The following is a 26146-nucleotide window of genomic DNA, read 5'->3' as shown; positions in this document are numbered from 1 at the left end:
TACATGTAAAACAACAGTTTGCTGGGTACAAATATAGCAACTGGGGCTGAAGGCGCCTGTGATAGTAGACAGTCAGAGGTTTGGACTCAAAAACAAGTGAACAAATGCATGAATGAAAGATTCAACCACCAAGGCAGATGTCAAGAGAGGACAGCTTGCACCTGAAAAACTGTAGTCCAGCTAATGTAGACCAATCCATGAGCAAAGCTAAAGTCCTTATTTCTCTGATGAAAAAAAAATTTAAACGGTTTTTAAATTACTAAGTAAAGAATCTTTTTTGCCATGGGATACAAGACATTTAAGTATCTAATGTTGTTGTCTAGCTACTTGGATCGATAGAGGATCCTGATGTAGGCCTAGTCTGCTTTGGAAGTACTGCAGACAGCACGGGAACCCCCTAAAAGGAAAATGACAAAGACAGCGATTTCAGCAGCAGGTTGCCCAAAAGTCAGATGATGATGTTTTTCCAAAAGGTGTTGGGTATTTCACACATTGCTGATGAAATGTGTTTGGCCATGTCTTTAAAGAGTCTTAACCATCAAAGTACAAGACATCTGATAACATGGATGTGTTCTATTTGCTCTTTTAAAAAAAGAGCAAATATATGCAAAGTATGCAAAGTAATGTTGTTATCTTGTAAGTCCACGTGGGGCTTGGTATCTTTGGGTGTATTAAGATATTTTTTCTAGCTACAGCCCGTAGAAAAAAAACAAAAACATGAAGACACAGAAACACAGACACATACAACAATATGAACGCTTTTGACCAAAATGCAATAATGCAGCAGCTGCTTTTGCATAATTGCTTCCATTGTGAAAATACATTCAATGCTTAAACTGATCCGCTTCCTAGATCCTTACAAAAGAGTCACATTTTAGAGGATATAGTCATCATTTACCATACGTGAATATCTAAGCAAGTGTTTGTTGGTGGATTGAAAGTATTTTGGAAAGAAAATGTAGTTTGACAGCTTTTATTTACACCCATTAATTAGAAACACAGTAGGTGTCTGCCTGTGTCTGCTTTCGTGCCAGACCATTCGGCTGAGGCTTTAAATCTTTGCACTATAGCGGATAGGTTTACCAAAGGGCAGTCCATGAGCACTGACCATTGTTCCTATTTGAGCTATCAATCAGTACCTCACTGTAAATCACAAAATGGCATTTCCTGTCTTCTGAAGAAATCCCCAGCATGTGGCTGAAAGGTGTGTGCCCTAAAAACACACGTGCGACCTGGTGAGATCGATCAAACGCCACGTCTGGGGCTTGATGTGCGTCGGCCCACGGAGAGAATGACAACCTCATGTTGAAGATTTAGCGTTGAGCTGGAAATGCGAAGTGAGGCAGGTTAGTGTCTCGCTCTTTGATGAGAGATATCAAATGGCTTTTGAGGGTTTTCCTCTCTTTGCCTTTTATGTCTCTCTCTCTCTCACTCTTCCTCTCTCCCTCTTCCATCCTCTGTCTCACTCCTGGTTTTGCGCTGAACTTTCCATCCACAGTCTGCCTCTCCCTGTGTGTGTGCTTTGAACTCCTCAAACTGTTCTTTTGAAGGGCAGAGTCATAAAACGTCCTTTTATGCAGGCCCGGTCTCTTTGATGGGGTTGTCACTTTGTACAATGCTCCACTCTGAGCCTCAGAAACTTCAGACAGGCATGACCACACCCACGCAGACGGACAGACGGACAGACAGACAGACCTCATGAGTGACACGGAGACTGTCAGATTTGGTGCCTTTACATTGTTTTTTTGTGGTAACTAAACACATCCAGGCATAAGAAAAGGAGCATCAAGAAGATCTTGACAATATCTTTATACTTATTTGATACAACATTGAGCTGGAGTTAAAGAATTCTACCAATGGTTTCAACTTACAAACTGTTTACAAATTATGTTATTGCACATACATTTCTTGTGAGTACTCTTCCACTTATAATTCTCCAATGTATGCTGGATAACCAGTTTGCAATAACCAATTTCATTTAACATATGGAACTTTCAGCTTTGTTTCTGTTTATTGGCAAGTCCAGTTCAGTCCACACTGAAATATATCAATGAAAACCCACTTCATGAGACTCTACTGAGGTGCAGTGGTACTTTGAGCTAAATTTAGACTTTCTGATATTAAAGAGGTACAGAATAATGTTTGCCATGTCCCAAAGTGGGGGACCAAACCAACAATTCAACATTGCCACTAGCATGACTAAAAACTAAAGCCTGTTAAATGTTTACTGTCATTTATCTCAGACCTATTTTTAGTCTCTACAAGTAAACTGTCATGGTGTACCGGCATGAATTGAAAGCACTGACAGTGAAAGACAGCAAAATCTGCCATTTGGTACAAAACCCAAAACCCAAAGTATGGCATACTCTGGATCACAAACAACATCATTTGCAGTTAATTGACTGAAACATTGAAGTCCTTGAACATGTCAGTTACAGAGTGCTGAGGCACTGGATGAGCCTAGCTTCTAACCCAAGTTCAGACAGCCTGCTTGGGAGTTGGGGCCGCCACTAGGCCCCAAACCACCACACATGTTTACTATTGGGGTCTCTGTTGTGGTGTCACACCCTGTGAATAATGCACATTCTGTCTTTCGTCACCTGTTTTTTTTTTGTTTCGTTTTTTTTTACCCGTGGCTCCTGTTCATTCTTACCATCTGTTTTCTCTTGATTTACTCAATCTTGAAATTGGAGGGTTTCTGTTAAAAGTCTCCTTTCTTTGCATAAAACAGATTGTCAAGTATCAGAACTCAGTGCCCTATCTATCTATCTATCTATCTATCTATCTATCTATCTATCTATCTATCTATCTATCTATCTATCTATCTATCTATCTATCTAAAAACCTCATCTCCCAGGCTTATACAGTAGATGTATCCCTTCTTCCAATCTCTTGTTAGTTCCCAGTTGTCAAACGGTGGCCATTACAGTCTGGGTTGGGTTTCCCATAAGCATCCCAACACTGAGACAATCTTTGTTCCATTGTAAGCTGTGAACACTGAGCAGCTTTTTGGGAAGCTGGAACCAGGCTGTTCCCAGGATCCCTTTCACCTGAGCAGGAGAACAACAGGGGGTGAAAGGGGTAACAGAGAGAGGCTGCTGGAGAGCAGGAATAAAGTGACTACAAACATGCATGCAGACACGCACATTCACATAGGAATGTGGACACACAGACACTTATATATATACAGTACATGCAAAGAGCAGTAGTGGACAATGTCACAATAGAATTTGGTGCAACCGTAGGTCATTACAGACCAGTTTCCTACAGTAGCTGGAGAAAGTCTATGCAGGATAACTTGGTACAGTTGAAGTGCTTCTACCTGAAACATTTGATTTAAGAAAGCCACTCCACCTTATAGATCTCACTGGCAGGTTTGTTTAGTTTGCAGTTTTGGATTGCAACATAAGTCATATTCTTTACTCAGACACAAGTCAGTTGTACAAGCATTATTTTTAAATTTCATACAATGAGTAACCATTGAGTCACGGAGGCTTGCAAAAGAGGCAACATGCATCTCCCAAAGTGATCCTAAGAAATCTAACTAAGTAGTGCTGGGCAGGAAAAGCAGCAATTAAAAAACAGTCCACTGATTACTGTTAGCATGTACATATTGTTCCTTTAATTTTGGACACATATCCAATTCCAAAATTGTAGATGCTTATAATGCTTTGATATATTCTTTTATTGTGTAAAAGTAAATTTAAAGGGTTTTAAACATACACCATACAACATACATGCACTTAGAGCTTCCCTCACACCCTCAAAAACAAAATACAGCTATTTGACTTAATCAAATTCATGTGACCATTTTTTTTTACAACTTTCTAATTGCTTTAACGCAAACACAGGAGGACAGAGAAGGCTGAGATGTACAGGATGTCAAATTATTGTATTTGTAATATCATTTCAGAAACACCCACTAGCTAGTTGCCATCTGTTTAATTTATGCCTACTGTTTTGTATCAGCAATTTTGAAACTGGGGGGAGGAAATGAATGTACACCAAACTTCCTCTGTGGGTTAACACATTCCGCGTTAACCTTTGCAGCTGTGAATACCACTGATGGTGATGCGTTCCTGGAACAGCAAAGCTCAGAGGTTTACTGCTCATGATATGTCAAGGTGTGCATTTATAATGTATTGCTTTGCTATCAAAGTGAAATATTGCTTTAGAACCCGTCTCAAATCCTGTGCCAGGAAACCCATCTTTAAAGAAACAGAACGTTTGTGTGACAGGACCCCACTAACTTCTGAAATATCCATCACCCTCACATTCAGAGCTCAGCGGAAGTGCTGTCAGGGTTGGGTATGTGAAACAGATTTCTGGGGCAAGATCTCTATACAAACATCATAAGGCCTCTGTTAAACCAGTTTGATCATCAACCTGTTTTCTTGCCGAGCATGTCTTCCGTTCTTTGGTTTGTGGAGTGTGGGTTTGTGCAGTTTTTTGCGTGTGTGTCTGTGTCAGTCTCGTCAATAAGATGGTCTAAGCGGATGTAAATCACCCCGTCAAAAGCGAGTGCTGTAAAAACATCCTGAGTGCATAGTGAGACACTCATACACACATGTACAAACACTGGAACTGTCCATGTGAGATGAGTAATAATTCAAGTGGTGGAATGAAGTGAAGGAAAGCATAAATTTTAAAATTTAAATTAACATATTCTATATTCTAATATAATATTTTGCTCCTGGAGTAAAATATTAGAATATATGTAATATATATATTAGAATATTGAGAATTTTATCTTAGACATCATGACACGATGTATCATCAGCAAATCTGGCCACAGACACTGTGTTTTGTGTTTTGTTTCCATTTTCCTCACCTCGGAAACTTTTTTTTGGGTTTGTCAGAGGCAGACAACTGAAAGTGCTGCTACACCAGAGAGTTAAATATAACACAGAAACATCTGTGGTTCGAAGGTTTTGAAATCATGCAGATAAGCGTTTTGAACAGACGTGGGCTGTGAAAATGTTATTGTTCTCAGCTATTCTCAGTTCTTGTAAGACGGCTTCCAGAGAGGATGTCGAGTAAAATAAAGCTTATTCAGGGGATGTGGCTTTATTTGAAGAGGCCATGTGATTCACTGGACTGAAGGCTCAGGAGTTTTCAACCTTAATATTAAGTTTCTCCCCTGTTTATTATAGACCTGCAATTTGAGTTATGATGGGTTAAGAAAGTCCCTTAGCCATGTAAAATAACAAACGCATAATGTGACTTCAGACTTTAGATATTTAAATAAATTCTAGGTTATACATTTAAAAAGCAGTACAGCCCAAATGGGATCAGAACAGCCAGCTGCTCTTTGTTTCAAACTTACTTCGTTTTTTTTTTTTCTTTAAGTATTTTAAACAAGTCCAAGTCATATATTGTCCTGTAGCTGTCATTGTGAAATAAGAAAGTACTTTGATGGCTGTCAGAGACCAATCAAGTCATGGGTCAATGGGTCACAGAGCAACAGGCTGCAAGGGCCACAGAGGAAGAGAGAGGCACAGCAGAGAAAAAGCAGGAGGGCAAAGACAAATGCTTATCGCTTGAGTGCCCTCGTGTCGGCAGCGCCATCTCTGACTGTCACCACCTTGAGTGACACACATCGGGGTTGAGGGGTCAGCAGGGGTGAGGAAGTGTGATGTATGCGGGTGTGTGAGTGAGGAGCTGTAAACTTCCTCGGAGGGGAACAATAAAACCAGTGATTGCAGGACAGGTCTTGAGCATGTTTGACCAAACATAGCCACATGAAGATTGTCAGGACGTCTGTTGTACTTATCTACTTATCATGTAGATAAGTAGTGTCAGTAATGTTAAGCAAAATCCCTTATTCCAAAAGTCTTAATATTGATTTTAGTGTTGACCAATGTTTGCTTGTACTCTGACTGAATGCTGTACACACGTTTGCTTGCCATCTGCAAGCACTATTGCAGCAGCAGGAGACTTTTTGGGGGTTGAAGTTGCAGTTGAAGTTCCTCACTTCCTGAAATGGTTTCCTGTGAAAATGACATGGTGGAACAGGGCCACTGAGCTGCTGTAGCCTAGGCTATGTGCACAGTAAAGCAGATAAGGCATTCTCTTCTCTCGCTTTAGCCTTGTGTTCACATCACTTTATCATTTTTCACATACAAGCTTCACCAAAAATGCTCTCCACAATGGATCAATTTATAACCCTTCATATTTTTAAACATCAAAGAATGACAGGCTTCACGCATATGTTTATATACTTATATATCTATATAATATATCTTTTAGCAGAAATGTTTTGAAGCAAGCCTTCTAACGCCTCGACATCATTATTTTTATCTTTGAAACTAGCAATTTTGGGGATCACAGTTGACTGGTTAAATACAAACACGGTCATATCTCAAAGTCAAAAACACTAAAACTGAAGTGTATCCAAAGATTTCAGTTCCATGCCTGCAGCTGAAATGGCAGGAAATAACGAAAGGGTGACATTTGAAGGGACACTTGGCCACATTTTATGTGGATGTGACGGGTGGAGGACAGGAAGGATGCAAACTAGTGTTAGAAATTGTGTGTCACCTTATGTGTTTGTACACATGTGATTGCCCAATGTGTGTATTCACTGGTACAAAAAGAAAGAAAGAAGAAGAAAAATGGGTTTTGACACTTGGCTAAAAGCTTCATTAGAAAGAACAGTAGGTGAAGGTGAGCGGGGGATGGTGAGTGAATGTGGAGGACAGTGTGAGTGACAGAATAGAGGATAGGTAGGGGGCAAGGCAGTAGGTGGGTGGTGTGACTGTTGTGAAAGGTTAGGCTACTGTTAGTCGGGTGGGAGCTGCCGAGAAGATTGGAGGTGAAGTGAGGGTGTGACTGACACATGGATAGAGACGACTAGCAGGGGGTGATAGGAGGTGGCAGGCAGACAATAATGGTGGCAGGATGCGGGTGTGCTGCATTGATGAGTGTGCTTGCGTGTGTATGTGTGTGTGTGTGTGTGTGCCACTGGAGGCTATGCATGGTCCGCATGTTGTTTCAGGTGTCCATACACCCCCAGCCAAACAGCAGGCCCTGGAGGGAGGACTGGCAGCTCATTAGCCTGATCAAAGACTCCACTTCCCCCTCTAGTTTAACACACACACACACACACACACACACACACACACACACACACACACACACACACACACACACACACACTGCTGTGTTTACCTGGCTAATCCGAGGTTAATCTGCCTGATATGCAGGATGTGGGGATCAATTAAGGAAATTAAGGTGTGGTTATGAAGGGAGGGGTGGAGAGAGAGGAAAAAGGAAAGGTGAGGCCCAGAATGAAATGTCGCATTTCCAGGTCAATTATGCAGATTCTTCTTCTTCTTCTTTTACAGAAAGAAAAGGAGACAAATGAACTTTTTGGGTAGATTATTGTTGCTAGGTGATGAGAGCTTTGGTGTCATAGTAATCTCAGAAAAAAAAAGCACTCATGAGTATATATATATATATATATATATATATATATAGATATAGATATAGATATAGATATAGATATAGATATATATAGATATATAGCAATTCTGGTGCTCGGTCACTGCAAACAGCTGGAAGTAACCAGTTTACTTAAGTGCAAGTAAACGCACAGAGTGACACAGCTCGCCTGATGCAGTAAAATACCCTTTGTAGACTGAAGCTCGCTGCCAGAATGTAATCATGACCACTGAGTCAGCTCCTGAAACTGAAATGATTCAGTTTAGAGAGAACTGTATCATGTAAAAATAGAACTTATAGTGAAAAGCCGCTGCTTATTTTCTTTTCATATTGAATGTGATCCTGATTCATATCCTGTATTGACTGGGCCTGCATTTGGAAATTGACCACCTCATCATCCATCACAACAAACAAGCCAGTGAGTCAAAGCATCCCCCTTGAGCCACATCCTCTCAGCTCAGGAGGAGATCTTGTTATATTAATCAGAGGCGTGTGAAGCATATCACTAGATTCACATCTGGACACAAATGCACCAAACACACCAATTTCCAGGGGCTTAGTCTGATTTTCATACACCTCTACAGATTATGAACTGATTTTTCTGTGTTTTTATCCTACAGTTTATAATTTAATAGTTTTAGATCGTTCTGAATTCCAATCACACAGCACGTCAGCTCAACGAGTGCACCAAACTTTACATGTTTTGGATTTATTTTCACTTATTTTAGGACTCAAGATGACAAGTTGATGGTTCGAACAATGAGATAGAATATTACATTTTATTTTGTAGAGGCCTTAAAAAAAACATTAGGCCTACAGACAGAGAATGCAGTCTCTATTATGTCAGCATCCACCAGCTGACATCAGTTATTTAATAAAATCCCAGCATTGGTTTAAATGTCAGGCTAGCCCTTTTCCCAAAACTCCTGTCATAAGTCTGCTTCTCTATAAATGCCAATATCGCACAACTGACCAAACTGGAAATTCAAATTGTGGGTAGTTTCCCAAGATGAAACTGAATTTCCTTGTCTGCCACCCACCATCCCCCTTGTGTTTCTCTCCAGACTGATTGCTCACAGGAAGTTACTCTAGCCACCTCACGTCCATCCCTCACCGTCTCCTCTCCTCCTGTCCTTCCACTATCCACGTTTACTTCCTGTGCTCCTCTTGTCCTCCACATCTCTCCTCCCCCCTTGATCATTTTATACTCCTCTCACCTCCTTCCTCCTTTCCTTTGATCTCCTTACCCCTCTCATCTACCCTCCTTTCTTCTCCGTCTTCCTGCTGTCCTCCCGGCCTCTCATTTACCTCCTTTTTTCCACTCATCTGATCCTCTTGTCTTTCCTCCTCTCCTCTGCTCCTTTCCTCTCCTCTTGTCCTCCTGTCCCTTCACTGAAGGCTTAATTTAAGCTTGTCATCAGCGTGTCTGTGAGCTGAAGTTGGATACTGCTGATGCTGCAGCCATCATGACTTCTGCGGTGCTGGTAACTTGCCTGCAACACTGTTGGTCTCTATTTGTGCCTGTTTCACGTGACAAAGTGATAATTTCTCACCTTCTTTCGGCTGTTGAGAGCAGAAATAAACGTAAAAAACTGAGAAAACTAGGTGGTTTATAGACAATCTAAAAGTAGGAAACATATTGTGGATTTGGCCTCTGAATTCACCTTCAAAAACAATATTGGTGCTAAATGTGTCTCTCTTTTCCAAATGTGATTTCTTTCTGTTGTAATTTCAGTGATTTGTATGTCAGCTACTTGGCACACCGCAACTTGAGAGAGCACATTCAAACAGACAAACAATCAAATGAAGGAAAATTCTTCACCTATAGGAAAACGCAATTGCAGCATTCAGAAGAAAAAAGCTGCAAAATCGAGCAAACCAAACACGAAATACAATGACAACATGGGAAACACAAGCAAACACAGAAAATATGCAAAGCTGACAACTCGTCATGACAACTCACGATGTTCAAAGCTCAAGCTAACAGTTTCATTCTGTTTTATCATTCTAAATGTATGGTTAAGATATTATTGCAGATGTCAATATATAGCGTATAAGCTAACATGTCTTTGCAGATCACCCACCTAAAATGTATTCCTGCAAATCTGTTGTTTCTCACTTTAAGATACTACCAGTGTGTCTGGCCTGCTGTAGCCACAGTACCTATCATTTATCCTCTGTACACAGCTAGTATCTGCCTACTGATTCATTAAAAATACCCTAAAAGTTAAAATGAGAACCTGTAATCACGTGATAATATAATCAAAAACAAAAGCTGAATGTGGGGGAGGCTATTGGAAAGTAAGAAAACTATATTATTCAAGTAATGTATGACTGTGTGCCTACTGTCTATTCCTCCGGAGTTTATGTGTCATCAGTTTTTACATGATTAGTAGATGTTAGACAGCAGTGACTTTTCTTATCAGTGTGACCACATTAACATTTTGAAACTGGCTATGCAGCAGTTGAAATAGTTTATACAAACGTAGTGCCTTAAGCTTCTGCGCGTGATCATGAAGGAGTTCAAACTTGTACTCTAATGTAAAAAAACAAACAAACTTTTCAAACTAAATGGGTAACTAACAAAGGTACTTAACAGGTCTTCAACCTTACACTTGTTTTCTCTTAAGTAGCTTTAGAGTTTAAGTCCTTTCCCATTAGGTGTTTATTATGTCACATACTAATAATCTGCCTTTCCCCCACTGCATATGCGAAGGTGGTGTAGCACTTTAACACCCACATCTGAGCAGATGTACCGATACAGAATAATTTGATCATAACAATCAGAATCGAAACCACTGTGCTGGAACAAAGTGGGTTTACATTATTCTTTCGATGAAACATTAAGATTATATTTCTCATACATTAAACTCAAGCCATGGCGAGATATTTATATCTGATGACTCACAGATTCTGTATTATGTCTGTGTGCACAATATTCATGTGGCCAAAAATAAAAAGTAGAGACAAATGTACGGATTTTAGTAGCTAGGCTTTCTCGTATTCACTAGAAAAATTCCTTTAAAAAATGGTTTAGTTTTAACTTCATGGCTCTTGTCTAAGCTGGAAGAACCCTGCCGGGCGAGGGGAGGAAAGGAGAGCTCCGGTGGAAGTCGACCTTCGACCTTTCCTCAGAGGAGTGACAGGACCCCGACTGCACTCCGACCTCCAGGGACCGACCAATCGCTGAAGCGTGACCTGCCGTCAGGGGCGTGGCTACAAAGACCCTCGCTTCTCCTCAACAACTCTCACATTCTGGACATTCCAAGTGTCGCTGTGAGCACATATCATCCAGGCACCCCAGGGATGAACCCACACACACACACATGCATGCATGTACCACACACAGATTCAGCCGTACATTGCACCTAAGTACTGTACTTAGGTGCAAATCTGAGGCGGTTTAACTTGTATATTTCCATTTCAAGCTCTTTCGTACTTTAACTCCAGTACTCTTACATATTTATTTGACAGCTATAGTTACTACTCAATTTACAAATTAAGATTTTATATGCAAAACATATAAGGTACTTACAAAATAAGACTCACTGTTATAAATTAAAATAGATCAAAACCTGCAGTATATAACATAATTGAAATAAGCTGTATGTAATATACTCCACAATCACATGGGCCATTATTAGGCACTGAGTAAGGTCACTTTTGATCCTTTAAGTGCAATTTGCGACTGAACGAGTACAGCGATTACAATATACTGTACCAGTGAATACTAAAACATAAATGTCTGTTTAAATGTCGCATTTAAACTGTTTTTATGTGCCTTTAAGTGTGTTTCGTTAAAGTTTTGAGAGGAGTGTAAAAGTCCATACACTGAAGACTGTGAATTGAAGGCAGTTTCCACATATTGCCCTCACCAGGACTGCAAAACCAGCTCTGCACCACTAACACAAAAAAACAAAAGAAAAACAAAAAAGAAAAGAAAATGGCAAAAAATATGGTATTTCTCTCTCTGGGCAACTTTGGAAATTCTTTCCCCCTCTGTAACTGACGTGACATGTTTGTTGTTTTTCACTTAAACATTTCTCTCCGTTATGCGTCAGAATTAGTTTCATACATGTAACATCAAGCCCACACATGATTTTATTTATGTACTATTTTACCTTTGATGTGTCCCATTACTACACACTGGGACATGGATCATTAGCATTTCATCTAAATTTGAAAGTCAAAACTCTATCACTGTCAGTCTGTCTGCTTAGTTTGGCTCTTTCATGAGTTTTAATATGAGTGATGTGTATGTTTTGCGGCTGCCCTGTAAAAAGTATCGCCCCATATTGGTCATTCTCTGCTATTTATGCATTTGTGCATGTGACTACTTGCGTATCCTTGGCGCAAAGGTACCACGGATAGATCTACTCTGTGTGTGTGTGTGTTACCACAGTAATATGTTTTCTATTTGCCCTCCATGTATGGTTCAGCTTATAGTGGTGCAGTCCCATCCTGTGGTGCTGGCTAACATCAGACTTAACACACACACAGCTCATATACATATATACATACGCACACCAGTCATACACACAATACCCTCACACACACACACACACACACACACACACACACACACACACACAGTCTCGACACTGACCCAGACAGAACCAGACCAGGCTACACACTAATTACATGCCTGAAATTAGACATAATATCAGCCAGCCGGTTGACTATGGAAACAGTGATGGAAGGCCAAATTAGGGGTGTGTGTGTGTGTGCGCGTGTGTGTGTGTGTGTGTGTGTGTGTGTGTGTGTGTGTGTGTGTGTGTGTGTGTGTGTGTGTGTGTGTGTGTGTGTGTTGTGTGTTCATGAATGTTTATGGATGTCTTTTTGTGGATGTATATTGTGTATCAGGAGTCAAATGTGAAAACAGCAGTGTCAGACAAAAGGAGAAGTTCAGAAAGCACAGTATGAAATATTTTCCTTAGCTTTGAGAGACAAGTTGATTGTCGGAGCTGCAATAACAATTGTCCCGCTATACATTATCTGTTGCATCTTTTCTTCAACATTATCCATGACAGAGACTGCAGTGGTTTAGTACAGTACCCACGCAGACAAGAGTATCAGTCTGGAACTGTTGCGGCAGGAAAATGTAGAAAGGATTTGGACGGTGTCTCCCAATGAGCAAAACACTCAAGTTCAAATGCAGTTTAACAGCAAGAGTGGCATTTTCATTTCAAAGACATGGTGGACCAGTGAATTGTTGCTGATCTGTTGCTGAAAAGTGAACAGATTGTTCTGACAGATCTGCTAATGTTGCTCTCTCAGTGTATCTCTCTAATCACACATCTTTCAATTGTCAGTGAATAATACATTTATCATCTTTTATTTATCGTAACATTATTTAATTTATGTATCATGTAGAGACCTGTTGAAAAAAAAACAGTTCAAAGTGCAGATGTGGGCCTTTTAGCTCAGTTCCTCACACTAAAATTATTTGGTCTATTGTCTGTATTTGCGTTCTTATTCTTACATAGGGACAAAAGGATTAAAACAATAGATATGTGTGTCCATATACACTGCTGGTCTCAGGTACTGCCCTGACTGAGTCGTTTAGGGCACAATTGTGATGACATAAAGCTGCAGAAGAAATGGTCAGTAGTCTAAGCCTCCTAAATCCCATGATTCTCTGGGACCACCCATACTAAATATGTATCATAGTGTTTTAATGAGATGGTTTTATTGATCCCTACAGGGGGAATTCTGTCATCCCTTTTCCACAAACTCAGGAAGTTCAGAGGTCAGGGTCAGTGACAAAGCAGCACCCCTGCCGTTCAGATGGATTCAGGGTCTTGCTCGAGAGCATTTCAGCAGGGCAGATGCTTGTCAACATGGACACACAGTCTGGGTCATCCAGTGAGGACATAGTCTTCCAGACCTTGAGGTTATGTCTTCCAAACTAAGGATCCTCAATTGTACATGAGATCGACAGAAAAGTGACATTGATGTTATTAGATGTCACATTAATTTCACTTCCAAGCATTTTTTTCACATGTAAAAACATAAATTGATCATTGCTTATTAGCCCAAATAAAGTATAATTTTCTCCCCACTTACTAACAATAATCTTTTCAGTAGGCATTCTCTGAGACAAAATCCTCTTAATAGGGGTCTGCAGACCATTAGCAGTTATTTTGAGGTCACTATTTTGAGAGCTCAATGTAACTCTCTTACCCATAGCATGGAAAAAAAGCTTCTACTAAATGGCATATACTACTTAATGTTGTCTTAAGTTTGACCAACCCAAACCAGGTGAGGCCACATTTCCTGGGATGGCTGCCCAGAAAAAAAAGGGGGAAAAAAAAAAGCTTTCTGTGGGTTCACTGCTGACCTGGACAGACCGCTACTAAGGGAGGAGGGCCTTTCTCACAATGGGTGTGACTATCTGGAGCCACAAAACCCATTTCCTCCTGCATAACCATGTCAAATTATTGGTCACGAAATTTCCTTTCAAAATGTCAAATGCTCATGTAAAGCTTTTATACTGATGTGGAGTAAAGTCATGTAAAAGCTAAAGTGGAACAATCATTGTATTTAGGGTAGAAGTATAAATATTTTAATTCTGGTGATGGCACTGATATGTTTGAATGTATTCCTTGTGTATATACAGATTAAATGTCATGAATTAGTAATTGAAAGAGGAAAAATAAATTTCAGACAAAAAAAGTTTGATCCTGTTACAAAACAATCTGTTGTGAAACTCCTATGGCAGCAGAACCAGCGCAACTGTGTTGTTATTCCTTTACAGGAATTTTCAAGCACTCTAATGGTTCTAAGTGAATTAGGTCTAATGTATCCTATTATGGTGCAATGAGGGCAGGCCAAAGTCATCAAACTCTTTATTTTGATGGATGTGGACACACAGGCTCACACAACCACATGTACATGCCCCCCCCCCCCCACACACACACACACACACACACCCACACACCCACCCCCTTCCTACCTCTCTTACCACACACCTTTCCTGACTCCAAAGCATACAAACACACCTCCTGACCAGGCGGGCAGCAAGGAAGGAAGTCAATATTTGAGGAGTTGAAGCTACCTGGCCTCATGGTCAAGATCCACCTCTTACAGCAGGCAAACTATAGAGTTTTCTACAATGCAGCTCTCAGCTTGCTCAGGCTGAGTGTTCCTGTAGGTTCTAACACGTCATTACAGTACATTAGCTAATTCTGTTACTATTGGCCCTAAGCCTACATGCTCTATAAGGTAAAAAAAGACCCTTACGAAAACAGCGTACAAAAATACAATTAATTCATTGATTTAACCAACTTAAAATTACACGGATTTAATCCTATTTGGCTGTGTATTTTCCTCCTTAACAAAAATATGTGGATATATTTTTAAGCAAAATTAGTTGAGCCTGTGCCCCCTAGCAACTCCTGAGCTACCCCCTGAGGCACATGTTCTTTGGTTGGAAATCACTGCTCTATTGCTGTGCTGTATGGAGTATCTTTTAGACCCATTAAGGGTTAATCAAGGACAATGGTACATCATGCTGAGACATGTCAGAGAAACTATATTAAGAAAATCTGAATAACTTGACTGCAACACGTAAACACGTAAAAGCTTTGATGTAAACGATTAAAAATCACACACTGTTGATACGTAACTTTGCAAGTGTGCGAGGGAGGACTTTTCCTTTAATCCGTCTTTGCATCAACATCCTTTGGTAATTTGACTAACAAACATTTTGCTCCACAACCGGGCAGAATTTTGTCACTAGCAAACACAGTTGTTGTGATATGTAGGAACAGTCTTCCTTCTGAATGTATCTGAGGGTGCAGTGCTCACAGCCAGAAGGTAGAATAGGATTGCTCAATGTTCCTTAACAACACAAATATTTACAGGAAGCAAGCAAAGGAAACTTGCCAAGTCAGGGACAGAACTCTGAAGAGAGATGGGGTTTTCTGTGGGGTTGCAACTGTTTGTACTTGATTTCAAATGAAGTTATCCTTACTGGTAGTGTTAGGGTTACTTTCAGCGGGGAAATGTTTAGGAATTGAAGTTGACTATGAGCTTTTAAATAACGTTTTTCCTCAGTGTACCCAGTTATTTTATGCACGATTCCTCAGAGAGGCCTTCATCAGTTTTTTGTGTTATCATCACTTCTCACTTTTAGAGAGTTAAGATCTTGTTTCATGTGTGTGTGAGGAAAGCTGCGAGCATAGAGACGTGGTGGCCTTGTGTGAAATGCACTTTGAAGGCATTCAAAATCTTCAACCTACAGGCCCACACAACTGCTAATTGGTGAGAGATGCGTATTGCAAAGTGGGGGGTAAATGATGGCTTACCTGCAACAGGAAGCTTTTGATGTAAGCTGAGAGCACTCTGTAGAGCTATCACTGTGATTTGCATTTAAGCACTGCCATCTCACACTCTGCTCACACACGCACAGACACACACTGAACAATTACCACCTTTTCTCAAGTTATTGTGTCTTGGGAACAGTCAGGAAATACAAGACTGACAAACACCAATAGATTAGTGAAATACATCAAGTGGCAGACCTAAGTGATAAACAAAAAGGCTATTGACATTGTAATTTGATTTAGACTGAAATGTTTGTGGATTAGTCTCTAAAATTTAGAGCTTGGAATAACAGTTCAGCTGGATATTTGAGTAAAAAAATACAATAAAGAGAAGGCAAGTTTAAAAAAATACTTCAGTTTGGCCGAGGGAATGAAAAAAAAACAGCTTTTAACACTGAATATGTCAGACTGCTCTGGAAGCAGATGGGGCTGTCCATTAAAACCCCAAGCTCACAGCAGTAGCCAGCAGATGTGGCAGGAAGGAAGGCTGGGAGGGGAGACTCTGGAGAGAAATCTAGGCCTTCCCTTCCGTGCATGTATGCCTGGATGATCACACCGACGAGAAATCTACAATTCAACAAGCACTTCATGTAGGCCATGCCTGCAAGCCACACAGCTGCGGACAGAAATCTGCAAGTATCTCCAGCCTGTGTGCATCTCTGCATGTGTGTGTGTGTGTGTGTGTGTGTGTGTGTGTGTGTGTGTGTGTGTGTGAGAGAGAGAGAGAGAGAGAGAGAGAGAGAGAAATGTTAGGAAAAGGAAGGAGAGGCTGACATGTGAGATTTACATATTTGTGGGTCCATTAAGAAAGTTCTCATTCTTTTATATAATACAAAGCATATTTAAAATAGCTTCTTTCAGTTACTTTTTACTGAAACAATCCCTGCAGATAGAAAGCAGAACCATAAGGTAATAACATAAAGACTTATTAAGAGCTCAGTAACACTCAATCTTGTTTTCACAAAGCTGTTTTGTAATACTATACTGTAGTTATGTGAGTGATATGGTTTAAAAATAGTATAGGTATTCACTCAGGTATTAGGTATTATTAATTTATTTATTCTCTTTTATATAAACTGGAAAAGTGCTGTATAAATAAATTTAAGTCACTTTCATTGATGAAACCCAAAATCATAAATTAACCAGCCTTAGTTTTACTTACTTAGTTTTTTTCTTTATTGTTTAGTTGTTGTTATAATTATGATATTTATTTTTTTAATGTAAAATAATGATAGTAAGAACATAAAGGCAGGCCATTGAAATTCTGCTAAAAGAGGAAAAACAAAATGCCACTTGAATAATAAAGGTCATAAATTTACTCTTCAGCATTACAGTCTCACCTTCACTTCCTGTATGAATATTACAGGCATATTTTAAGAGTGTTATAGCAGTACCTTAGGGGACAGAAAATAGAATCAAGTGCGGTTAATTCCCCTTTAAACACGGAATTATGCAATAAAAATGAACTTTGAACTATTGGACTAGTTGATGCAAATGTTCAGTATATGTTTTACTGACATGGGCGGTACAGTAACTTGACAGTAACCCATCTCTGATCCATCCAAAATAAATTAAACTATTTCTTCCCCTTTTTGTCTGCCTCTAGCTTTCTCCAAAACAGTAACCCCAATTTGGAGGTGTAGTGGTTACCATGGTGATTGTGTGCAAACGGATAATGGGGCAACTGTTAACCTTTGACTGGTTAAAAGCCCCAAGCTGAGGGAGGGGAGAGAGGTAGGATGGTGGCGGGGGGTTGCAGGGACACACATACACACACACACACTGGGATGTCAGAGAGAAAGGAAATTCACACTCATTTCCTCCGTGTGGTTTCGGTACAAATCAACAACATCCTGTCCTTTTGTGAATCCTGCCTGCCCTCATGCTGGTTTGCGTTTCAGAGTAGGCGTTATAACCCCCCACCCCCCTTATCCTCTCCTCCCCTCCTCCTTCTTCTCCTCTGTTTTTTTTTTCTTTTTTACACTGCCATAGAAGCTGTAGTCATACCTCACATTGTTGCAGAGGAAGGAAGGGCACGTCCTTGTTCGCAATAAACGGCTTTAGATAGAACAGGAAGGGTATTATTTGTCCTAATCGAGCCGAGGCATGTGATCTGAAGGATTCTCTGTGATCTTGATATCTTCGTCGAGAATACACTGATTATAATGAAAAATAACCCTCAAATACTCGCTGCTTTTCGTTTATTAAACCCACTTGTATCACATTTTTCCAGATTTATGGCTTTGCTGAGATGTTTTGTTCTCTAGAATATAGGCCATGACTGCATCTTCGTGTTTCTCGTTAGACATCTTGGCACCAAATCATGAGAATCAGAAGAATATTAGAGATCTGATTTGCCAGCAATGAAAAAAATAAATTAATTAATTCGTTGCAGATTTAGCCCACTCACATCTCGCTCGCTCTCTCATCTGTTACACAATACCACAATCACGTCTCCTTTAACATGTAGCAGGAAGCGCGGGCTGCATAGATAAATAAATTAACAGACTAAAATAAAGCGAGAGTGGCACCACAGCCGATGAGCCGACTCTTTATGTAAATCAGGCCTGACATTGCCCTTGTGACCAATAAAAGCCCCCACCTCCTCATTCCCTCGCCCCCCCTTTCTCTCTCTCTCTCACACACGCCTCATTCGCCATTTCTTCCCATTCATAAAAATCTCGGCATCGCGCCTGCGCAATGCCATTCTGAGTCCTCCCCATTCATAAAAATGTAACCTCCGCATTTCAGCCCTCCCGAGTCGCTCTGCCCTCCCATTCACAAAAAAAGAGAGGAAAAAAAGCCGAGGCATCTGCGCAGTGCCGTCCCTTTCCTTTCCTCTACCCTCCCATTCATAAAAACTAACTTCCCTCCCCCTCGGTGGTTGCAACATCATACCCAAAGCTCTGCGTCCACAACCGCAGTCGCCTTTTACGCACCAGCGAGTGGAGATTAGTGTTGGAGACTCGCTCTCCTTTCGCCTACCTTGCTCATATTATTTCCTAATATTTGGACTTATCCTCACTCAAAATTCTTGGAGCTACTCATTCGGTTGGACTGGACTATAAGCTGCGGGCAAACGTCGTGCGCAACGAAGAGATGAGAATTTTATCCTGAAACCACAGTAAGTGAGCACCTCTAACGTTTTCTCATCGTTAAACGTTTGTAACTTGTCAACGTGTGGCCGCACAGACCGACTGTCCGGTCCTTTTGCTGCCTACGCTGCCCCTCTCAGTCCAGTGGATCGCAGGCATGAAAACGCTCTTGCAAATTCTATTTTGCAACAAGCTGTTTCCCCGACCCGTGTTTGCACACTGAGTCAATATTTAACCACCGATTTCGTACCAAAAGCAAGGTTGATGGCGCAGAGAGGGGAAACGGTGTTGTGTTTTAAAGCGTAACTTGATCGGAATACCACTTTTTTTTTCTTTACAGAAAATATTAATTTCAACACGGATTTCAACTTCTATCGCCTCGCCATTTGTGGCTTCTTTTAAAGCCACTGTCACTATAAAATAAAGGCAGCGGAACAGACCTATATTTCCATCTCTGTCTAAATCCCCGTCCACTCCGAAGCCGCCTGTACATGTTATCTCGGGTGGTTCGGTTGCGTGTCTCGTTCTCTCTCTGCAGCGACCGCCTGGCTGGCACGCCATGTAGGTTGTGTCAGGTGTTTTTGCTATTAATCCCGAGCATTTTTTTTTCTTACCCGACTTGCCTCCAATAGAATATTAAAAAAATGTCTTTAATCAGCTTCTTTTTGGTTTGCACGAACGATAACATTCAGGTTTACGCATCAAACTACGCACTTAGCTGCCGCCGATTAAAACTACCCTACAATCGTCTGTCCGGTGGCGGCACAGACTGTACCATTTTCACCGTCAAGGTTATACTTTAGTCAATTTACAGATATTAACCGTGAGGTGCTGAATGCGTGGTTACAATGCCTATATAAACATGCTATTTGAGTATGCCGAGCCTCCGATTCTTATGACTCAGTTCATTCACATATTGAAGGGAGGGACGCACACGCGCGCTTGCACACGCACAGTTCCGACTTGGAGCTCATAATGGTCTAGATTTGACGATCACAAGCGCTTGTGTCGGTGCCAGCAATGTCGCAACAGGTTTCTCAACCAGGCTTTTGCAAATCTGAGGATATGGACAATAACACGGTCAGGCAAAGCAAAGCACTGACGACGTTTGACTCATTTTTAAACGAAGTAGACCACCAATGAGCAGGTTAATGTACGGTGATAAACCACAACACGACAGTTTTTAGGTCGTCGGAAAATTCACACAGCCTCGGTCAGAATAAATTGAGTTTCGTGGGGTATATTTGGCAATAAGGTAACCAAACACCCCAGATATGGGTCAGTGGAAATGTCGGCTGTGCTGCGCCGTTTGTCTTCAATCACCTTTTTGTTTTCTGTAAAGTAGGTTAGGTATTTGCCGGCTGCCGAGCGCCCATTGATGAAATGGATGAAACCGATTTCATTCAGGCTCATCATGGCTGGGGCGCACTGATTCATGCCTTCAGCCCCGAGTGCAGCCAACAGCTTTCATTCACAAAAAACTGCAGTTCACAAAATGAGTTTCATTCACAAATTCCAAGATTGCTCTGTTACCCTGATTCAATTTTGTGCTTATTTATTATATACCTGGGAGAGCAAATTTGCCAAAGCTAAAAATATAGGTAAAATTATATCACTGGGTGTGTGTTAATAACTCTCATTTTACTGTGTGATTCTCTACAAAGACCTCATTTCCTTTGCCTCTTGCGTTCATTTTGCCTTTGTTGAAGCCCCTTTTCAGGCAACCTTCTCCTCTCTATGCTCTGCCTTGTTTTGCATCTTTGAGTCTTTTGCATGCAAGCCCTGCTCTCTGGTGCTCCCTGCTCTTTGGAAGGGAGGCGATGAGAGCCCAACTTCCATTGTTCTAATGTCAAAGTTAGAATGGAGGAGGTTTGAAACCCTGTTTGTATTCAGCCTAAAAATCAAGATCATTTGGAAACTCTACATTCAGATTATTGTAGAGGTCTGGCCTGGAAAAAGATTTCTGCTGAGAAACTGAAACACTTTGGTTTCAACAATTTAATAATTGTCTTGGTTTTAGTAAACTATGTGTAAAACATATATCAGTTTTATATGCTGCCTGATGCATTGATTTGAAATTGAGTGATCCCTTTAGTTCTTGTATAGTTACTGTATGATTTATTACAGTCATATAGAAATGTCTTAATCATATAGGGAAAGTACTCTTAGTGGTGTAGTCATGAGATAAAGCAGTGGTTAGTCATCAACAGAGGCAATGCAAAAGCAGCAGGACATTGAAATTATATAACAGAGGGTGAAACAGACGCTTTAAAATCTGACCTACTAATATAAATCAACATATGCAGACGTTTTTCTTTTCACATCATGTCAAACAAACTGAAGGTTTTAACCTTGACCTACTCTGGTCTGGCAAATGAAGGAAGGCAATGTGTTCATGTTCTCACACTCTGGTCTTTATAGCTAACCTGGCCATCATTCTCTGGACAGTAATGATCAAAGTGTTATTTTTTTCAAAAAGAAAGAGCATGAACAACCGCAAATGCTGCCAGTCATAACTGTCTCTTTTGCATCTGTCTTTGCAGTATTGCTAAATGCTGCTTTAGAGTGAAGACGTGCGAGGCACCAGCCTACACATGGAGTCCAGGGTTCCCCACCACATCCCCGGAGTGTCCTCATCCCTCATATCCCAGCCCTTGCTGGACAGTCGGGTGCCCTACGGCCGCCTGCAGCACCCCCTCACCATCTACCCCATCGACCAGATAAAGTCTTCACATGTGGAGAACGACTACATTGACAGCCCAGCCGTCGTTTCCCAGCAGCCCCCAAGCCAGAAGTCTGTAAACCGAAGAATCACCTGGCTTGGTCAGAATCAGGAGGCCTTCCTGGGGGCAAACCAGAACCATCATCACAATCACCAGCACCACCAGCAGGGCAGGTGCGAACCCCATCCTCACCAGGACACCACAACCCACCCTTGGATTTCCTTCAGTGGAAGGCCCAGCTCTATCAGCAGCAGCAGCAGCACCTCGTCTGATCAGAGGCTGCTGGACCATGCTGCACCCACCCCAACGGTGGACCACCACCCCAACCTGCACCCCCACCAGGGCCCCTTCAGCACCGTTACTACTCGAACTCCAGGCTGCTTCACTTCCTCCGAATCTAAAGTCATCACCTCCTCTTCCTCTGCTTCCTCCTGCTCCTCCTCCAAATCGCTGGACCTCAAGTCTGCAAAGGTGCCTGCAGGAGGCGTGTGCTCCACCGGTGGCCAGCAGGGGTTGGCGCTGATCCCTTCCTCCCCGACTGAGAAGAAGCACCTCCTTCTCTGTGAGCACTGCGGGAAGTGCCGCTGCACGGAGTGTACACTCCCCCGAACCCTACCCTCTTGCTGGGTCTGCAACCAGGAGTGCCTGTGCTCTGCTCAGAGTCTGGTGGATACAGCCACCTGCATGTGCCTGGTCAAAGGGATCTTCTACCACTGTACTGAGGATGAGGATGATGAGGGCTCCTGCGCTGACAAGCCCTGCTCGTGCTCCCAGGCCAACTGTTGCGCACGCTGGTCCTTCATGGCAGCCCTTTCCCTTGTCCTGCCTTGCCTGGTCTGCTATCTGCCAGCTATGGGCCTGGCTAAACTGGGACAGAAGTGTTACGACAATGTTAGCAGGCCTGGCTGCCGCTGCAAGAACTTGCAGAATGGCATGAGTGTCCCTGTGTGTAAAAATGGAGGCGTGGAAGCAAAAGTTGGGACACTAGAGAAGCAGCAGCAGGGGTCATGATACTGGACCAAACTGGCCGGCAGTGGCCTTGCTAAAAAAAAAAATGGACAGGACCACACAGTACTTGCTCGCTCTCTGTGGACAGGACAATCCAACACCAACCCCTTAAACTACCCCATTAATCTGCTGGAAGATGACTTATGTAAAACAAAGGTACTTAAATGGCTTTTTGACCTATGTTTGATAGGGTGGTGAACAAAACGGGCCAGATCCGAGAAAGTTGGCTAGTATGAATAGCTAACAGGCCCTTTGAGATGTTTTTTTTTTTGTTGATGTTTTTTTTGTAAGAGTGACACAAGAAGAAGAGACTAGATTGTGGGACTGGTGTTTGTGTTGTTGTGCAAAGATGGCTGAAGGCACAAAGTCATTGTACCTCTCTGCTGCTCTGTATTTCTCAGCTAATTTTGTAACGGTAACTAACCCTACGCTGGTTTCTGATCCTTGGATTACATAGAAGTTATATGATGGAGATAAATATCTGTGCAACCCTTCCTATCCCCAAAAGCACAGCCCCGTGTCCCCCTGTCTGGACAAACATGAAAACAAGTGATTACCTATACTGTGGCTTTAGGATAGGTCACTGCAAGAGTGAAACCACCACTTACTCACTCACTCTCTCTGCTATTATGATGATCACCATCTCTTAGTGTCGCCATTTTTCCTCTTATACCTTAAAGATGCTGGCTTGGTATTGCTAACATTTTATCTCTAAGTTTTTATCTCCACGGAGGAGCTGTAAAAACAAACCTTTTGAGACTTAAAAATAATAGTAATTTCCCATAATTCTCACTCTGTATTGTGTGCAAGCAGTTGTACTGCAAGTGAGAGAGAGATAATCACTTTACAGTGTGTTTCCTGTTTTGGGGGGTGAAGCCCAGACATTCTTAAAGACTTTGAATGCCGTTCACCAATCACCTCAGAGGTAATGCATGTCATGACCTGCATGCTCTAGTGTAATGGTTACCCACCGTGCTAGAAGTTGATGTGTCGTAGAGAAATGTGTAAAAAAAAAAAGTACACCCAACCTTCTCAGGGACTGTTACAGTAATCCTCCCTAGAACTTGGCCTACAGCATGTTGATTTCTAAACTGCCTAAGAGCCTGGTCTGCTTCCCCTTTGCACATGAAGGCAAAGAAACATTTAGGGGCAAAAAGGCAATAGTGAATTATTTAAAAACAAGTAAGCTAAGTGAGAGACAAACTGGCCAGAAAATAATGTTTCCGGAGGAGAGGGGATGCAAGTGATAGAGAGTGAAGAGGGGGAGAGAAGGCATAGCAAAGTTGTTGTTGTTGTGTTTGTATCTAGTCAGCCTTTGTCGAAATCAAACCTGCCACTTGCACAACCTTTTTAGGAAGAAGTAAACCCCTTAAAGGATGTACTAAAGCACAGTATTAACCACCTCAGCTATCTCACATTACACATTGGTGTGCACCACATTTAGCCCCCCCAACCCACCCCCACACACACAGTGTCTTCATCAAATTCTAATCATTATGCTGCATTGCTGTGTTAGATAGTCTATCTTTTATTCTTAAAGTCTATTTTTGTGGCTTGCATGACATTCTTAGGACTTTGCCAAAGGAAGCTAGCATACAGTAGCATGTTTTCGCTGTCTGAGTGATCACAGTTGTTATGCACTCTTGCCAAATGGAGTTGACGGCAGTTGGTTCTTAAAGGCATTCTGCCCTTTAATACAGATGGCCTTTTCTGTTTGGCATAAAGGCATACTGTCTTTGTTGCTCTGTAACACACACCTCTCTTCATGTCAGACCCTTAACTTCCATTAGGGTGCCTAACTTTGCTCATACCTGTATTTGTCTTGTTGCACAAAGCCGATATCACACAGGAAACAAAAAAAGGAAAGGAAAAAAAAAACACTCTCCTTAGTCTTGAATGTATGAGGCAATATTTTCAAAACCTAGCAATTCAGTCTGAGAGAAAGGTGCCAAAACTGAGAATGATTGTGTGACTGGGCAAAGGCCTAGTACACCTAGGTGGGCAGCAAAAATCACAAATGTTTTGACAATATATTTAGTAATAGAGCTATGCAGGTGAAATGTTATTTGCTGTAAATAGTTTCACAACATTTGTGTTCTTTAGAAGAGACTTTTAAATGTCCTTGAAAGATTGCATGGTACATTATAACTACAATTCAGTACAAAATATATAGAGAATATATTAGATATATATTTTGAGGGTAAGATAAAGATGTTTTTGAGGTTGTGAGAAAAAGAAAAGAGGGAGGGTGGTGAGAGGAAGGATTGGGAAGGGGTAACAAAAATGACAGGTCTTTCTATCACTAGCACTTGATTTAGAAAAGTGTGCCCGGCAATAAAAAAAAAAAAGAAAAAGAAAAAAAAACTCCTGCTGTTTATGCTATCCATGGCTCATTAGCAGTCGAGAGGCTAAGCTAATTCCCTGGTTCCTCTCCGAGTCCTAAAGACTGTGGACTCATTGAATCCACACAGGGAACACAATCTACCCCTATCCGGATCAACCCATTTCCTGCTGTTACTGCTCAGTGTCTCAGCTCTCTCCCCTCTTTTTCTCTTTTTTACTCCCCCACCCAACCCCTTCCCCTTGTCCCCCTTCTTCCCTCCTTCCTCCCTGAGAAATTGTCCAACAAACACCCCTGGCCTTGATTGACAAACACAGCTGCTGTACATAAACTTGTCATACCACAGAGACGGGAGAGAAAGACAAGTCTGTCTCTCTTTCGCTCCCTTTCTCGCCGTTTTCCGCCTGTCTTTGTTTTTCTCTCAAGTTGTGTTCAGTGCCATCTTTTTAACCAGTGGACCTCTTTTTTCAAACAGATGTTGCCTTTCTTTTCTTTAATTCCTCAGCTCTGTCACTGCAACAGTGATGTTTTTCACTTCACATTAGCTTTACACTTTCACATGTGCTCGCTAGCCTGTTCAAGGTGTGGAATAATCACCAACAACGACAACTCAATGATAAAAATCTTTCAGTTCTTTTCCTTTTTTTCCCCTTTTGCTATAATGCTGTGATTTTTACACACTCATACCCCTTTGTGTCGCTCATTTGCAGGCACAGATGTTTGGGTTTTTTTTTAAGTTTCACCCCAAGCAAGAGGAAAAGTCTCATATAGCTGGGTGATGCTACTCCATTCCGTTATGCCTTTGCAATGTCTATGTTGGGGATTAAGAAACGATCTGTGCTTTTGTTTTGTTTAGATATAACAAAAGAAAAAAAATCTCTCATATAAAAGGTTCCCTTTATAGATATATTTATTTTGAAGTTCTATTTTATATAGTATTTATTTAGATGCCAACTTTTTGTTTGTGAAGAAAGCTTATGTCGAAATGGAATGTACATTGACAATGGAAATATATATTGTTAAATATACCTGGCTGTTGTGTCGTTACTTTTGTGCAAACACACACATACCACACTCTCTACTTTTAGAATGACATTGCACATAGAGAGACATTAAGTGAGAATTTGAAAAATACACCTGTTATGTAAAGACACATAACTTAATATATAGCCAAACATGTATTATACATGTTTGGCTATATATTGTATA

General features: G+C 41.2%; 1 protein-coding gene across 1 annotated transcript; it reads left to right on the top strand.

Annotated features, from left to right (window-relative positions):
• The first annotated feature begins 18668 nt into the window (after positions 1 to 18668).
• spry4 (sprouty homolog 4 (Drosophila)) lies at positions 18669 to 25864 on the top strand. The gene is made up of 2 exons (XM_041051627.1): positions 18669 to 18894; positions 21409 to 25864. The coding sequence occupies exon 2, from the start codon at positions 21460 to 21462 to the stop codon at positions 22597 to 22599; it is 1140 nt and encodes a 379-aa protein (XP_040907561.1). The 5' UTR covers positions 18669 to 18894; positions 21409 to 21459; the 3' UTR covers positions 22600 to 25864.
• Positions 25865 to 26146: the final 282 nt, after the last annotated feature.

This window comes from Toxotes jaculatrix, chromosome 12 (assembly GCF_017976425.1).
Source record: "Toxotes jaculatrix isolate fToxJac2 chromosome 12, fToxJac2.pri, whole genome shotgun sequence".
Lineage (NCBI taxonomy): Eukaryota > Metazoa > Chordata > Actinopteri > Toxotidae > Toxotes > Toxotes jaculatrix.
This window is presented reverse-complemented; position numbering and strand designations above follow the sequence as displayed.

Coding starts and splice junctions, on each gene's coding strand:
- spry4 (XM_041051627.1), top strand. CDS start 21,460: ATGGAGTCCAGGGTTCCCCACCACATCCCCGGAGTGTCCTCATCCCTC.